This window comes from Etheostoma cragini, chromosome 13 (assembly GCF_013103735.1).
Source record: "Etheostoma cragini isolate CJK2018 chromosome 13, CSU_Ecrag_1.0, whole genome shotgun sequence".
NCBI classification, from domain to species: domain Eukaryota; kingdom Metazoa; phylum Chordata; class Actinopteri; order Perciformes; family Percidae; genus Etheostoma; species Etheostoma cragini.
The window spans coordinates 18298429-18316411 of NC_048419.1; the positions used below are offsets into that span (position 1 = coordinate 18298429).

Sequence of the window (17983 nt, forward strand, 5' to 3'; positions counted from 1 at the left end):
CACACACACACACATGCACACAACTTGTAACAGTCCCATATTGATCTTCAAAGATAAATATACATTGAGGGTAAAAGTTATAGAAAATGTGAAGGGAATGGGAGCAGGGATTAGGCTTTCAGACATGTTATAAAGTTATCCCATGTTTTCTTGAATTTCCCCTTGGGGATCAATAAAGTATCTATCATCTGCTGTCCAATACCTGTTTACCATAAAGTAACCATAAAAAAGAGATATAGAGAAGATTAAAATGTCACTCAAGTAAAGTACCAGTATGTCAAAAATGTCTTGCTACTTTAAACACAGACTGCGGCATCATTTGATTTTTCTGGAAATGTCAAATAACAACTGTCGCAATTAACGCTACAGACTGGGACCAGAATCAATGGATAGTGTAAGTGACGAAAAATGTACTGTAATTAAATAAAAAAGGTGGATTTAATTGTAAGTTACACTTTAAAAACAGAACTTGAGCAAACAAACTTGACAAACTTGAGCAAACAAAATTACTGTTAAACATTCAACACATTTACTTGGTCTGCATCCCAATGACTGCTGGAAACCCTTAGGGCTACTTGGCCCTGACTTGACCTCACAAGTTTCATCCATCCAGGAACAGAGTCTTCGAGCACAATCTGGTAAATATGGAGGGTCACAGCAGGTGATTTAACATATGGGGCTCAGTCGGTGCGGTTGGCAGTGTCCTGAAGCAGTTACCAAGCAACCAAGGACTATACAAAGACCGGGCAAGAAATGTGGCTGTGCATCATTTAATGGATTAGACAAGCGGGAAAGTATGTGAGGTTAAAAGGAGAGCGACACAGCTGCATGCACACTCAGGCACTTACACATACATCCACAGAGCGACAGCAACATAACACACATGCACAGGAGCACAGATGCAGACACATAACGTCACACAAACATGCATAACCTTTACCTTTCCCACACTGTCTTTTTAAAGACTCTGCCAGAGGGTTCTTGCTCTCAGTTCGACACTGCTGACTCCATCTTGACACAGAGATCAGAAAGTTGCCAGAAAGTAACCGGCAATTTACTCCTTGGTTAAACACTTGGAAGCCGAAGAGCCCCATCACCAGCGGCAAAACCATCAGAGAGAAACAAACGCAGACAAAGACAGGGGAAAAGAAGAAAGAAAAGGAGAATCCATCTAAACCTCTTAGGCTCAAACAACCTTCCCATCTCACTCTGAGGGGTGGAAACCCCTGAGGTGTGTAATATGAAACAGCATGTTAATGCTGGAGCTCTTCCCTTTGAACTTCTTTATTGCTATTAAAAGGTGCTGTTATGATAGTCCCCTCCCTGTCTCACCTGACACCCTCTGTCTTCAAAGTTTCTTTCATCTTTGAAAAAAGAGAAAGAAAGTATACGTAGAATGATTTGAACCATCAGATGCAGTGTTACTGCTGATATTTAGATATTGTGTGGGTTAATCCTCCTCTAATCTCCTGAATGTCTGTCTACTTTCTCAATTTAAAATCTCCCCTAAAAATGTTCAGTTAGTTATTTATAAACTATACTTTCCTTTGATTTTTGCCTAATTTTGGTTTGACCTCAAAATGACTGAGTATACCACAAGGACTGGTGGGTGTGGTCCCACCTGTTTGCAATATGTTGCCTGTGGTGAACAGGATTACTTAAAAACACAATCTGACCACAACAGCCTTGTGTTGTGTGTGTAAGTAACCCTGTGTGTAAGTATTGCTGTCTTATCTTTTTGTTTTCTGATAAATAGTATCCATTACGCAGCTGCTTTAATCTTAGATGATTTACATTTTTGAAAAACTTTGAGTGTGAGATGCAAAAAGACTGGCGTTGCAGTGACTGTTGGTCTGAATAATGGAATGGCAGAAGAGAGACAGCAAAGAGAGAGAGTAGAGAGCAAAACAGTAAGAGCCACTGGGACACACTGGGGTGATTATCTCTGCTGTGTAACACAGAGGATTGGACTCTAGATGAGCCTCTCGTCTGGCACAAGTGTATCTATGTTGTCAGGTGTGCCTAGACGATTACCCACCATGCTGTGCTGCTCTGTGGCAACTCCCTCAGTGGGAGTCAAGTTCTCACACAAGACCAGAGCCAGGGAAAGAATGGCAGCCTATTACTCACAGCCTTGTCTTTATATTTCCCTTCACAAAGTCTAATGGACAATATATTGTGATCTACGATGGTTGGCTACTGCTATTTTCCCTTATTACCCATCCCTGTCTGTTTGTTTTGATAGCAATTGGCATGTTAATAATACTATTGTACTTATAATTGCTTACAGTCCATGTTGAGTTTTTAAGAATGTGTTATTTACTTTGGCTGTCTATCTATTTTGCTGAAATGATTACATCAATGTGTTTTACATTTTCAGAATCTGGGTTTGAGGTAAACTCAGGTCAAAACAGAAATAAAAAAACATTTATCAATAAAGAATTAGAACATAATCAATACTGAGGTTTTTTTTCATGCTAAAAAAACATTCTTAACTGACTGTGCTGAAATTTCCCATAGCCCTTTTATGAAAAAATTGGATTCTGTCAGAAGCTATTATACTCTTTCCTCACAAGTGACAATTAAGAACTTGAACATGCCAATCTGCTTTTATTCGAAGTGGAGACAAACATTAAAAAAAAAACTCACAAAATTTTTTTCCAATATTTCTGGCGCTTTTTTAAAATGCTTTTGGCACTTTTCATTTTACTTTATTTGTGATCAATAAACCTAAAATGACATTGAGTTTGAAAACAAACAGAAACTAGGAATTAGTTTGCCTTATAGTTTAGATCAGAGGATGTGAAGTGAAACAGAAGGGTTTGGTGAGGATATAAAAAACTTTGAAAACGGGTCAAATTCCACCAGAGGACAACAGGAGGTTTAATACTTTGCTTTGTGATGTCTTTGGTTGCAAAACGCTCCCTCTCATCCCACACATTTCATGACGACATTCACTAGTACAAACACTACCACTGTTATCTCTGGCCTATTGCTGCCACCGCTGTCCCACCGAGTTTGAGCCTTGCCATGACTCGCTTCTCAGGTGGGGCCTGACAGAGGACCCACAGGATTATCCAAACAATGCTAAAACTGGGACACAAGGATTAGTTTTGGCCCTGTAATCCCCAGTGGAATTCCCACCACCGCTGCCACCACCTCCCACACCCTCAAAGACTCCTACATTTAGGTTTTTTAAGATGTTAAATCTTGTTTAGCTACTCACGGTTAAAGGGATGAGAAACGGTCATCAGAATTCTGTGAGATGTAATTATAAGTGCTTTGGGGAATGAGGTTAAACTGTACCAACATCCATAAACTTTAATCCATGACACCTTGAAGACAAGAACCTAACCTCTACTTTATTGTAGTCTATCAAACTCTAGAATGCCTTGACTTGAACATGTCATTGTGTCATGTGTTTTCAGGATCACTACCACCGCTGCTTGTATGATGGACCTGAGAAGGTATCCATTGGATGAACAAAACTGCACACTCGAGATAGAGAGTTGTGAGTAATTCCTCCTTTTATTCATTATTAATTATTTTCTTTTTGTCAGGGCTATAAATCTCTGGACTGCTGTAAGTGTCTGTATTCCTTCATACCGGCATTGCTTCAGCTTTATTTATTCAGCTGTCAGGAGCCCTGTGTCACTAGGCCCGCACTGGGTCTCAACCATTTTTGCTCTACTGTAATTAAAAATAAATAATAATTTATACTTTATTCATCCCACAAGGAGAAATTACAATGTTTACACTCGATTATTATTATACACATTACACACAGGCCTGAATTATACACACATGCTCAGTAACTATACATGCACTAATGGAGAGTGTGAGTATGGTGGTACAAGGATTTTCTCAGAATATTACTATTTTCAACACAATCCTTTCCATCCAATTTGCTGTGTTTCCCTTGGAAAATAGAAGGCATTCTTTTCTTCCTTAACATACCCTCAGCCAAATTTGCTCTTCGGAAAATATATAAGTTCTGATAAATCCTATGTAGCCGTTTTTATTGCAGAAAAAATGGTTCAAAGAAGAAAGTATTTTAAAGCTACACTGACGATACACAGTTGGTGGGAGTTTAGGGGAAATTTATTTTAATCAGCCATCTTGTACACCATATAGCTTTCATTGAATTCGCTAATGGTCATAGCTCAATGAGCGCCTCTTCCCTCACTGCAGAGGCAGAATACTTTGTTTAATGTGCACTGTCCGTGCTGCTGAAGTGATGAAGTAGGGCTGTTGCTACATCGAAAGCTCAAAGCTGCAGCCCAAGAATTTGCCAGCATTACATCATAATGGGTGTCCTAGGGGTGCTGTGTGCACCTTTACGGTACCTACCATTTAACCACAGCATACACGTTTTTAAGGCTCAGGACCTTTGCTGCATTTCTATCAGTCTTTTTAAATTTTTACATGCTTAGCTTTTCATCAATTTGATAATTGGGAAAAATGTACAGCATGTCTGTAGTTTGATTTAAGATGTTCTGATGGTATTATGAGTAAAACCTAAAATGGAATGTTCATATTTCTCAACTAAATTTCTTCTTTCTTCATAACTTACAATGCTTACAGTTGCTCAAATGGCAAATAACAAACCACCTTAGTTGTTGGGACATTAGACAGAATTATTAATGCATGTGAGGTTAAAGGAGTGTCCTCACTTTTTGTCTACAATCCCAGGAAAATACATTTGCTTGCATACTTGGATACACTTGACTCAACTGGATAACTGTAAATGAATATAGTTTCCATGTAGAGATGGTTTAAAAAGGGTGTTGAATTTACGATTTTTTTTAACTCAAGACTGCACAATACAGTTAAAGCAACACCAGAGCACTTTTCCTCTTCGGTCGCCTCTACAAGTGGGAAGCGGAATTACCATCCATTACCGCTGTCTCACTGGAACAGATCAGCTACCTGATCTGGCAAACTTGCATAGTGCGGTTATAGCTGATAGAGGGCCGCAATGCAAATTCAGAAGTGCTGTTCACCCTTTTACAAGTTGATGGACCACTAAAGATAATTTGGAAACATTATTAAACATTATTAAAATGTACAATGGAATCTTTGGTGTTGCTTTAAAGAGTGAAGTTTAGCAGAGGCCTGAAACCAGCAATGTGTTTGGAGTGACAGTGTCTGCTGTGATAACTTCCACATGCCGTTGTTGTGATATATTGAAGATATTCTATGTATTATTCTTCACCACATGTGACTATAAGACCTGGAACATTCTGTTTGCACAAAGGATTCATATAACTCCATAGCAACTTTCCAAAATGTGCTGAATACCCAAATGCAGATCATTTGTCCAGCAGCAGTTCTGTGAGAGTGTGGTTAAAGGAATGCATTAAGGCTGTACTGTATGGTAGTCAACTGTACCAATTGTATTTCAACATGTTTGTTGATATTAAATGCTTAATGGAAAAAACCATAATATCCCTCCTCAAATAGGAACAGTTTAGGAGGATTGGGCTGGAGATAGGTGGGTTGGCAGTAAAAATGTCTAAATAAACTTTAGAGGAAAACTTAGAATTAGGAAGGAAAGAATGTTCAGGCTGTGGCAGATTAGTGTAAAAGAGTTGAAGGGAACCAAGGAAAAAAAATAAATTAAAAGAATCTTTCAAGACGGTTACATCAGGCCAGTTAGTCAGTCCTTCCCCTCTTCTTTACTGATGACAGTGTAGTTGGCATCATAGCTCCTTATCCCATCTAAATCTTCGGTGAAAGATACAGCATCAGTAAACCTCTGCCAGTGACTGCACTCGCTTGTCATTAACCCTCCCTTGAACCTAAAATTAGGGAAAACTCCCCCTAATGACCTACTCAAATCATAGACGACATGAGTGTTCCTCAGGTCTCTAGAATAAGACTGTCAACATGGAGTAGCATATTAATTTATCTTCTAAAAAGGTATTTAAAGGCCCAATCATTTTCTTTAATTTCCCCGGAAATTGAGCCCCAGGAATTGAGGGACATATGAAGCAGCAGTTTGAAGAGGATCTCTGCTTGTATTACACTGTCTTAGATCTAATGTTGCAGATGACTTTACTCATTGGGTTGGATGGTTGGTTTTTAAAGCAAGTGTGTTCTTTCTCTTTTCCTAACCCATTTGTGTTTCTGTCCCTCTCTATTCTCTGTCTCGCTTTGTCTCCCTACACTTTCTTCTTTCACAAAGTTACCAGTGTTATAATATCAGTATTTGCTCTTTTTTTCTGTTGACTTGTTTCCAGTAAGTTTTATTGTTCCAGTGTCTCCTAATTTCTCTGGTATTGAGCCACGGAGTGATTCAATTCAATTTTATTTATATAGCGCTAAATCACAACAACAGTTATCTCATTGCGCTTTTCATAAAAGACCAAGTCTAGAATGCACTCTGTGATGTTATTTACAGAAACCCAACAATTCCTACCAAGAGCAAGCAACAGGCCACAGTGGGAAGGAAAAATTCCCAGGAACATAGAAGGCAGCAGGTGAACCACAGATCCACAGATCCATGGCCAGAAACACCTGCAGGAAGCAATAGGAGGAGAGGGGGCGAGAGAGCACAAGACTACGGGGGCGAGAGAGCACAAGATTCCGGGAAAGGGAAGAAGTTGAGTTAGTAACATGTATTAATGGGATGAGGTTGCATAAGGATGGAGAGAAGGAGAAGGAGAGAAGTGCTCAGTGCATCATGGGAAGTCCCCCAGCAGTCTAGGCCTATAGCAGCAGTAACTAAGGGATGATTCAGGACTCTCCTGAACCAGCCCTAGCTATAAGCTTCATCAAAGAGGAAAGTCTTAAGTCTACTCTTAAATGTGGAGAAGGTGGCTGCCTCCTGAACCCAAACTGGAACCTAGTTCCACAGTGATGCTCTTAATAAGCTTTGGCAAGTTCAATATAATCTCCAAGAACTTTAATGGATAAAGCTTTCATCATTTCATCCTTTTCTTTTCTAACTATTTTAGGTAAAATGCCTGACCCTAGTTTAATTAACAACTTTATATCACGCAATAACAAGCTTCAGTGCAGTTGTTGCTGCATCAACGGGGTTATTTTGCACAAAAAGGGATGGAGCCAACTTATTGTTTTCAAGTCTAAAAATAAAAAGTCATTCATCTGTTATTTTACCACACACAAAATACTCAGTATTAATCATTTTGAAATTCCTTGTTTCCCAACATACAGTTTTGTCACTTGTTGAGTAAAAGATAATTTAAAAAATATTACAACTCTAAAGTGGATGGATGTAATTGGATACCAATTCTACGGTGGCCCTGAGAAGCCACAACGCGCAACAATATGAAAACACACGCAAATAAACCACAACCAAAGTGTTTCCAGGGGACACTTTTAAGTGATGCACACGTGCCTCAACCATTGGTGTTTCTATCTGTGTTCTTCAATTTCAATAATATTTGCCATTTGAATAATCACTAAATTCCCTTCTGATCCGTTTACGGATCATTTGTTTAAATGTTACAACACATGTCCATCTTAAGATCAACAGGAACCTGTGGTTAATTGCCGTTGTGGAGGTAAACTCTACAAGCCCCTTTGTCTACCTTTTAGTATACATAACATGCCGTTTAACATGTTACTACGAACTTTTCATCCGTCATACAGACTGAAACTCAATTTCTAATAAATAAGAAAACACCCAAAAAAGTTTATATAAATATAATGTATATAGCCTATGTCATGATGTGTGTGCTAGCAGGGCCAGCGAGATGGTTAAAGCTGCATGCGCTTGTGGAGTTTAATTTGAACTTCAACCACAGGTTCCCGTGATAAATGTGTTGTTATATTTAAACAAACAATCCCATTGTTAAAATTGAAGAAGAACACAGATTTAAATGCCAATGTTTTAGTCATGTGTGTATCACTTAAAAGTGTCCACTGGAAACACTTCTGTTGTGGTTAGATTTGCATGCGTTTTCTTATTGTTGCGTGTTGTGGTTTATTTGCTTGTGTTTTCGTGTTGTTGCATTTTGTGGTCTAATTGTGTGCGTTTTCTTAATGTTGGCTGTGGTGGCCTCTCAGGGCCGCAATAGAATTCTACCTTGTGCCAGTACCATTGTCTTGCCATTTTTGAATTTTTTGTCATATCAGGAATTGAGGAATGGAAAAGGAGCATGTCCTATACATCAATTGAAGGGGAAAAATAGAAAACCTCATACCTATAGTGGTTGGGTTGGAGAGCAAATCAATGTTTTTATTCTGGATGTATTCTGGATAGCCCATTAAAGTACTGTTACTCTAGATAACATATTACCCAAGTATGTACTTAGATGAAAGTAAATACACACTTAGCGTTTTAGGATAGACCTAGTGAATTGTTTAAAAAAACAAAAACACATTTAGGCTATAAAATAAGAGTACATTAACATGTCAACATATAGACATAACAACACAGAGCCAAACAAACGATAAATTCTTATCCTAAAGACGGCACTTTGCAGCCTGTACAACTGATTGTCAACTGCTACACTGAGGAACATTGCTTTACTAGAATTAACAAGAAAAGAGGACACCACCCAAACAATTGAATAAAAATTACTGACAATGAATTAAAAGAAGTATGGACACCACGGCGGGTAACAAGCATCTTAAGCATTTAAACAACCTGCAATTTACACAGCTGAATAGCATCACACAGCCAGCCAACACAGCGATCTGCAGATTATATAAACTCCACAGCAGCTATACGCCACCACATCGTTGTGTGAAGTGGACACACAATGCTAAGTTGCATAGCAACGTTGACATTCTCATCATAAAGAGAGTTCAGAGAGTTTGTTATTGTACTCACCTGTCTGAGTGACATTCTGTGAGTCTTGAGCACTGCAAATTCCTTAATCTGCTCAAGGTTCAATTTCTCTGCTTGTTTATTCTCAAAAGGATAAAGTAACCAATTCACTCAGCACTTCTGGTCCCAGTTCAACCAGTCCACACCCTCTCTGTCCTGCTGCACTACTCAAAGTTTTTTAAAACCATTTGGAGCTTGCTGAGGCACTGCAGTCCTGTCTATGTTAGGGATTAACATTCAGAAACAGCAGAAAGGCCTCACACACCTCATTGATGGTAAAAAGTTCTGAAGCCAATGAAGAAGGTACCTCCGGAGGATGTACAATGATTTTTGCATTTTCCATGTTAGCTTTACCCTGCATGCACCTGGTTGTGTTTGATTTGGGTCAGTTAGCCTGTTTGCCAGCTGGTGCATTAAACCAGTAATTAATTAAGGTAAATGCAACCTTCTTCTTTTTACCAATGCAGAGGTACAATAGGCTAATGCTAATCTTAACTCATAAAGATGCATTGTCTGATAACAACAGACAAAGTACAGCAACAATATTAATGAAACTGTAGAAAAAAAAGTATCCTGGGCATTTAAAGGAAATACAAGCAAAGCAATCTGCCTCCTTCTCTACCACTGCCTACTGACATCCATTTTATCTTCTCAGCCTCAATTAACAGGAACCTACCATCTGGTCAGGTAACCACAGGTTGAACCAGACTGATTTGAAGCATTCAAATAATACAAAACAAAAGAAGCATTATCTTTTCTCAGTCACTGCCCTCATCACAGTTTTACTTTGGGCACCCACTCACTTTCATGAGTGCACCGATTTTAACTGATATTTTCCACAGAGCAATTTTACCCCTCCTTCTCCAAACTTTAAAGCACCCTGTGGAGTGTTCTTGTAGATAAATAAAAGGTTAATTTGCATTCAAAATGCTTTGTGTGTTTCCTTGAGCCCTTACAACTTAGTTGAATGGATTTTCTTCCTGATCAACCATTTGCCAAGCAGGGATTTTAAGTATTTAAAATCCAGAATCATTTACTTCTTCTTCCCTTGGCCTATTGCTGTGTACCTCGGCGTGTTGTCGCCACCTGTAGGTTAGTGAAATATTGCAAAACCATTTGCAGGCATGTCCACCACATCACCCGCGTGCATGTGCGTCACCGTGCGACTGCAGGAGACAAACAAAACGGGGACCCATCCATACAAAAAGCTCTTTAGTGGAAATGTTTAAGATATGGCCAGCACTTTACCACATCAATTGTAAAACACAGGGTGTTGTCAATTTTAGAAGAGAAGTTATACCTCTTTAAAAAAAATAAAATCTCACTGTGTTCTCATGACTTAATTCCATGTTTGTCATCCAGGCCAAGCTTTGAGACACTGTGTTAAGTCTTTGCTCACATGTCATGCATCATGCATCTTTATAGGCTTATCACTAAGATAGACATAATCATTACTATACCTTGGATATGCATACATTATTTGATAGAATATACAATTACATTTTCCTTGTTCTTTAGACTGTGTAAAGTTGTTATTGTTAGGACTTTTTAACAAAAAACGCCAAGTTAAACTTGTAATATCACACTACCTCAACCTCACATTCAGCAGTTAGGGACAAGGTTTAGGTTTATATAACGTAGAACTTTGCAAGCCAAGCCCTGTCATTCTGTGTTTGTGTTTCTTTCTACTTGTTCAGCATCTCTAAAATACATGCATACTCCAGGCCACACAAGGTTTTACCATAGTGCAAGGAAATACCATTTCTTGCATTAGTCAAAGAGGTTAGACCTCCTGATGTTCTGGGTCATTGTTGCAGTGAGAAAATGTGCAATGTACAGTGTATACGCTGCGGTACAGTAGCCCTACTTTCAGAGAAACCTGATCTAGTTAAAGATGTAACATTGACTTTCCAAGTACAGCGGCTGTGTATCTTTTCAATAATTCATAACAAGAGTAGGGTAACTGAGTCGTTAAACACTGAATACTACACAGAAGCCTTTGTGCCCCAATTAGCTGCTTTGAAAAAGCATTCAGGGAGAACACAAATTAAGACAAACTTGCTGTCATCGATACAATCCGACCTGTATGCAAAAACAATGGCATCCCTGTGTATGATCCCTGGTTACCAGTACTGCTCCCAACACAAAACCTGCTGACATATAGGGGGAGAGATAAGCACATGCAATTGTTATTTCAAAGAGTAGCTGTGCACTGGCAATAAAGCTATCATTTTATCACAGCACCTCTACCAAGTAATAGTTATATTTTCCACACCAGCAATCCACATCATATGGACAGAGCCACTTCCACATTCTGTTGCTCTTTTGCTATCTGTGTCCATCAGAACCCATTTTTAGAAACATCCTCTGGGGTGTGAATGTTTTTCTACACTTGTGCTTGCATGGTTTATTTACTTATTTATTTATTTATTTCATCTTTAGATGTTCGGTCCCTGTCCAGGCAGCCAGTCAGCTGCAGCTTGCTATGTTCTGCAAAAGTGTTGAAGACATTTTTAATTGGACAGCAGGAATAACTTTAAAGTAGCTTTAATCTGCTTGGCATCAAACATGAATCTGAGACATATTTAAGAGTAGAGCAGCCTCCTCAGCTCACAGGGGAGAGCGAGAGGCAGGCAGTCGTTCAAGGGGCTACATTTGACAAGCCCATTTGCGTGTGTGTGAGGATATTTTTTTGTGTCTATGCAAGCGTATGTGTCCTCATGTGTTCATGTGTGTCTTTGTCTGTAAGCTATGCACCACAAATCAATGTCTATTTATATGCGTAAATATATAATATATACTGTATTTCTCAATGGACACTATGTATTATACATTTATTCATTTACACACACACCTTCACGGTCACCTTGCCTTTGTTGGGCTTGTCATGTGAAGCTGTTGGTAATAAGTTAGGTTTGACATATGTTAAACTGACTCAAAAGGTTTTGTAAATAGCTGTTCTCATTCTAGATGTGAAGAAAATCAGATAAAAGGACTTTTGTGATAGTTGTTGGTGTGTCTGTGTTGCCTTTAATATGCATGTCACTGTGACAGTGGAACTTTTTCATGTTAGAAACTGTGCACTGTTTTCTAAGTTTTATCACGTGTATATGGTGTTTCGTAGCATTTAAAAGGAATGAAAAACCTGATTTGTTATCCCCAGTTATGTTTGAGCAATACCAAAGCCAGTGTTTTTTATCTCCCTCCAAATTCTGTATTTGCCCATTAAAACAAATCAACTAAGTTATTATTTGATTAAAAAAGGCCTGGAGTCAGATTTGGTTGATGAGAAATGCCAGAGTCCCAGTTAAACAGCTTTAGTATTGTATTGCTATCTCCTCTGATGCTATCGTGAACTATTTAATTTATTTTTTGGCCTGCCAATGTTCCCGGGCTTTGAAACCAGAGAGAAGCCTTTGTGTTAGTGTAAAATACATACTTTCACACCCATAGTTTTTTTTTTTTACTGAATGGATGACTTTACATCTCATCCTACTGAGTAGTTAAGGAGCTAATTTCCTCTTTTCTCATTTCACTATTTCACAGTCAATAGAAACACATGTCTTTTCTCATTCATTGTAATTAATTTAATGCAGTGGGAATCAGGACAATATCTTTGTGCCAAATACTGTGCGATAATAACTTTATTATGAAAGAGACGTGATGCAAAATTGCAATGTCAGCCTTAATGACGTAGAAATAATAGGGTTAAGAGTAGGTTGCTGCAAAAATATGAGGGCCAGATCAAACAATTGACTCTGATGTATGTAAGGTTTGCACAAAGGAATTCACTTCTCACTACTGATTGTAAACTTAGTGTTAGCCCCTGGAGAGAATGCAGTGTGCATAACAACCCGTGATAAAAAGTGTTGGATGGAACAAAAGAGGTGGATGATTTTGTTTTTTTTATGCTTTACTTAAATTGTAGAGCATCCTGTGGTGCCAGAGGAAACACAATGGGGCCAATATGATCAAAAGGTTTTATTTTTTGGGATCAATAATGTGCATCACAATCCGCCTGCTACATCTTGAGATATATCACTTGAAAAGCATACATTTTGACGTGAGGTGGGGTTGTGCAAAACAGAAAAGGGCTATCCTGTGTTTGGCCCTGATGGTGACACAAATGGAAAGATCAGGGGGTCACTAATACAATGAGCTTCCATCCACTGGGGACGATCCTCTGGGACTGAACACACTGACTCAAATTTAAATGTTGGATCCCAAGTAGAAGAGCTTGTTCAATTGTTGTTTTATCACTTAAGAAATGAATCCAAAATTAAATTATTTTTGTCTGCCCCTGACCTGGCCTGCTCTTATTCCATCCCATCTTGACTAATACAATTTCCTTATACTCTGCACTTAGTAGAAAGCACTTAATTGTCTGCAAGTCAAAATGCAGCTGCCAGGCTTTTTACTGTAACTGAGAAAAAAAGAACACATTAATCTTATTTTTCAATCCCTTCTTTGGCTACTCATTTCCTTTGGAATGCATTTTGCGAATGTATTTATAACCGCTTATGTGAGGTGATGATGATGGCACATGACTACCCAATCTATGCTGTACATAAACGGAGTATATCTGAACGCAGTGAGCACACAACTCCACTTCCGTCAAAAGGACCAAGATATGTCAGAATGTGAGGGTGTAGCCACTGAGGAGTCTGCTTTAATAATTCAGAGCAACTAAATAGGTCACACAAGTATTAATTAAGCAGAGCATGGTATGGGGGAGGAAGAAGAAGAGGGAAGGTAAAGTGAGAGAAAGATGGACACATAATAGCAGTTTTGACAGAGAAAATAACAGAGAGGAAAGAAGGGGAGGAGTGTAATCAAATGGAAAAAGTGGTGGGAGGAAAGGAGATGAAAACAGAACAAGTTAGAGAAGAAGAGTGGGGGATTAAAATGAGAGACCAGATGAGAGAGAGGAGATGGGGTGTGGCATAACGGTCTATATTATATACATTAATCAATGAAAGAGCATGGGAGTTCCCCCAAAATTGTTCTGTCAAACATGCTGTCATTTTTCAGTGCCCAGCCCGGCCACATCATCACCGCACACACACACACACACACACACACACACACACACACACACACACACACACACACACACACACACTACATACTCATGCAAGTCACTCATTTTAATTCACTTTGTAGCTGCTAAATCTCTCAATCTCTCAATGGTCATTCCCACTAGTAGAAAAAAGAGTCAACTTCCACACATGCAATCAAATAATATCACAAAAGTCACTCAGGCAACCGTAACTACCATGCATGCAAATCCCCATTGCAGAAAATATTAAGTTGTAACTAGCAATATTATTACTAGCAATATATTAAGTTGTAACTATTGTCAACAATCACAAATTATTATTATGTTGCATGTTGAGTTACTCAACACATTCCATTTGTTGCACAGTCCATCTCCTGCTGTTCCCTAAAATGCAACTGGAATCAACTATACAGTTTTATACATGATGTAAGACTACAATAATCAGTTGTTTGTCTCAAGGCAGCAAAGGGTATTGCAAGCCTTGGTCTCCTGTGTCTCAGTTGAGCAAGTTTTTACTTCGATGCACTCATCTTGATGAGCTGTCAGAACTCTGAGACAATCTAGTGCTGCTTGCTCACTACGTACAAAATATAGCAATCAAGCAAATTCTGTTGCACTATAAAAATTCATGTTATCAGAACACTTTTGCCCTAAAGTAGGCCAGTGAGTTGGGAGGCCTCAAAACAACTATTACTATTGAAAGAGGCATTCTAACACATGCACGCAGGTTACCATGGTGACAATATAGGCCTATACCCATTATAAATACTATTTAGTAGTGCTGTCTGTTAAACGCGTTATTAACGGCGTCAACACAAACCCATTTTAATGACCTCAATTTTTTTATCGCAAGATTCACGTTCTTTTTAAGTCTTGTAAACGTTGTAGTTTTTTTCACGTACTGTTGCAACAACTAGTAGTGTTAGAAAACTACAACACCACACTGGATTTAGCTAGACCGGAAACAAAACCACAGGAACGTTGCACACACTTGTTTGGGCTTGCGAGCCGGCCAAAGAGTAGTATTGTTATGTTTTGAGTGGATGGCGAGCACACAGTTGATGCCAAACTTCGCCCCCTTGTCAGATTGTTTTTTTCACCCTTTTATTGATGGACAGTGTTACATTGTGTGAGAGATTGTTTACTCCAAGTGTGAATGACTGCTCCAAGTGAGAATGTCACGTGTGAAATTGAACACTACAGTAGGCTATGCCAATGTTTTCAATAAAAAAACATTTGCACATTTAGAATAGATAAAAATTTGCAATTAATTGCAAGTTAACTATGACATTAATGTGCTTAATCATGATTAAATATTTTGATTGTTTAACAGCACTGCTATTTTGCTAATTTCTGTTTGGAGTTTTTTTAGTTATAGCTTGGCTTTAAAGGTGAGCAGCCTTCTGTAGAAGTGCACTGAAGAAATGCACCAATTCCAGCTGTCTCCTGTCGCTCCCCGCCTCTCTCTGTGACCAGTACTTATATGCTATGAAGTCAGCAGACAAGTCAACTGAACCAGACAGTCAGACAGTAGGCAGTGGATTGTGCAAGAGCCAAGTTTCACGGTCTAATTAAAAAATGCTATTTTTTTAACAGCCCTTGTCTTCAGCTAGAACTACAGAGTACCAGTGTTACTCAATCATTTATTGCTCTTGCCTTGCTGTCCATGTCTCCACTGATTGCGCCAAAATGAGTGCAAAAGAGCGCGTAGCTTTGGTTTTGATTAATATTAATGGACTTTCCTCTTGTCCCTTTACAGATTTTACCGGGTTTTAGAGATGAAAATGGATTCCAAGCCTGATTATTTAATCATTCTTGCTCTTGGTATTTAATAATTTAGTTGCTCATGGGACAACACATACTACAGTTGACTCGTATATTTAAGGGTTTCCAGAAGTGACTATATGGAATGTTGCATGCTAAACTTAATATCATAATTCATAGTTTTAACAGGCTTTTAAATAATTTAGTTATTGGCAGGTATACAGTACCAAGACATCAGCACAACATGGGTACCTCAGACAATAATGTGTGCACTTGAACGAGGCATAGAACTGTTGTGGATTGGCTCAGTGACCCACTATAGACTCTGGTTGTACTGGTTAGGTGTATGCATGTAACTGTGTGAGTGCTTAGCAAAGAAGGTGAAAGAAATCACAATCACAATCACAATTTCAACAGAGTTAATTGACATTTCATGACATTTAGACGCCAGGTTCACAAACCTCCATTCATTCACACCAAGCCTAATTTAGCTAGCGCCTTTAGCTCTGTATATACAATATGCTAGAATGTGGTGGATAAAGGGATCAGGCACCAACTAAGACAGTAAGTAGTCGTAACAAACAACCACATGTATTCATACTTTAAATGAAAATACTCAAATATTGAAGTATGGGATATTAGAGCCATCCTTTCCTTGTAGTTAAGCTCACATTTGAAATCAGTGAACCAAATACCAATTAATGTCCCTGCTGTCAGCAGAGTATAGAATGGTGAATAATGCAAACGTAATCATGCAAGATGATTAATTAACTGGACTGTACGGGATCCAGATGGGACATGATTATGAACATATATACTGTAGAGACCATCAACAATCTTAAGTAATACTGTGCACTCTACCCTGTATCTCAGATGGTTACACTACAGATGACATTGAGTTCCACTGGCGAGGAGGAGACAATGCTGTGACGGGGGTGGACAAAATTGAACTTCCCCAATTCTCCATTGTGGATCATAAGCTCATCTCCAAGAATGTCGTCTTCTCCACAGGTAATGATAACAAACAGGTTGAAATTCATGAATCATAGTTGAATGTACACCGTTTAACACAAAAACAACAACACTGGTACAATTAATACAGTCCAATATTAAAATCCCTTAAATAAGTATGATCTTGAATGAAGCATATCTGTTACAACTTTGTGCATAACTTTGCTGTTTACTGTAACAATTACTTTTAATTATTTTCTGTCTCTCAGGGTTATGTCATCATCACAATGCTGCTGCAAAGCTGGCCCTCTGGCAATTCATAAAAATTGACTCTTTTTAGTCTTTGTACTTAAAAACTAGCATCCACTAACTTCCAGAAATGCAAAATGTTATGTAAATGTATGAACGCACATTCAAACCTTCTAATGAGGTGTCGCCATTGGACACGGAAGACACCATGACTTACTTAACAGCAATAAACAACAAGAATGATGTCTTATACAATAAAATATTAATCTCTTCTGCATTGCAAGCAAGCAATTTTAAACAGGACATTGGTTCTGCATAACACAGTTTCTAGCTACGGTACAGATTGTGTGCGGAAGACTAATGCAATATGAACATGTAGAGAATCCACCATTGAGACGGCTTGTTTTGTCTGCAAGGGTCACACATTCTACGTAACGCTATTATTAACTGAATGGTTGCTGATAAATGCATATTGTTTGTACGGAGGTGTGTATGTGTTTGTGATCTGACCAAGTGGGTCCCTACAGTGTGGCTGATTATATTGCCTTATACAGACATATGGTAGACGGGGGATTCCCTTTTGATGCGCTATGCGATATGAGTATATGACCTGGGGGACAGCGAGAGATGCAATCATCAGCACATTGTGCCTGGGCATTTAACCAATAGTAGTTTCATTTTTCACTCTAAGGACAGGCAATGTCATTGTTGCCCTCATAAATAAACACTCACCGTTGTACCTCCGTTCTGTCATTTTCTACCGAAGCGGTTTCCTCACTTCATAAAGAAATAATTAGGGGATCCTCTTGGTGGCTCCTGCTAACATTAGTTAAATTAAAGATCCAATGGGTGACAGTCCAAGAAGAGATGAGGCTGGTGTGTTGTTGGTGCTTTCATTAAAAATACATATTCTTCCTTCCTTGCTCCCCTCTGTTTCTGTATGACTCTCCAATGGTCTGGATAATGCAGTGTATTCTAGCTCTTATAATGGTGCTTTTCTCCATTTGTAAATCTACTCAAACCAAATTGCAGCCAGTTCCCTAATGAGAGAAAAATATGTGCTGATAATATTTGGACCTTCCCAACACCCCTGCTGTGGGTTTTCTTTAAAATAGAGCATGATAAGCAAAACAAGTGGACCCTCAACAGACAAACTATCA

The 17983-nt window shown here is 38.7% G+C and overlaps 1 protein-coding gene across 1 annotated transcript in view; it reads left to right on the forward strand.

The window, feature by feature from the left end:
* Nucleotides 1–17983, forward strand: part of LOC117955651 (gamma-aminobutyric acid receptor subunit beta-2) — a 58090-nt gene that overhangs the window by 29884 nt on the left and 10223 nt on the right. The window contains exons 5-6 of the mRNA XM_034890269.1: nucleotides 3429–3511; nucleotides 16497–16634. Of these exons, the coding sequence (XP_034746160.1) occupies nucleotides 3429–3511; nucleotides 16497–16634 (221 nt within the window). The remainder of the gene's footprint in view (nucleotides 1–3428; nucleotides 3512–16496; nucleotides 16635–17983) is intronic.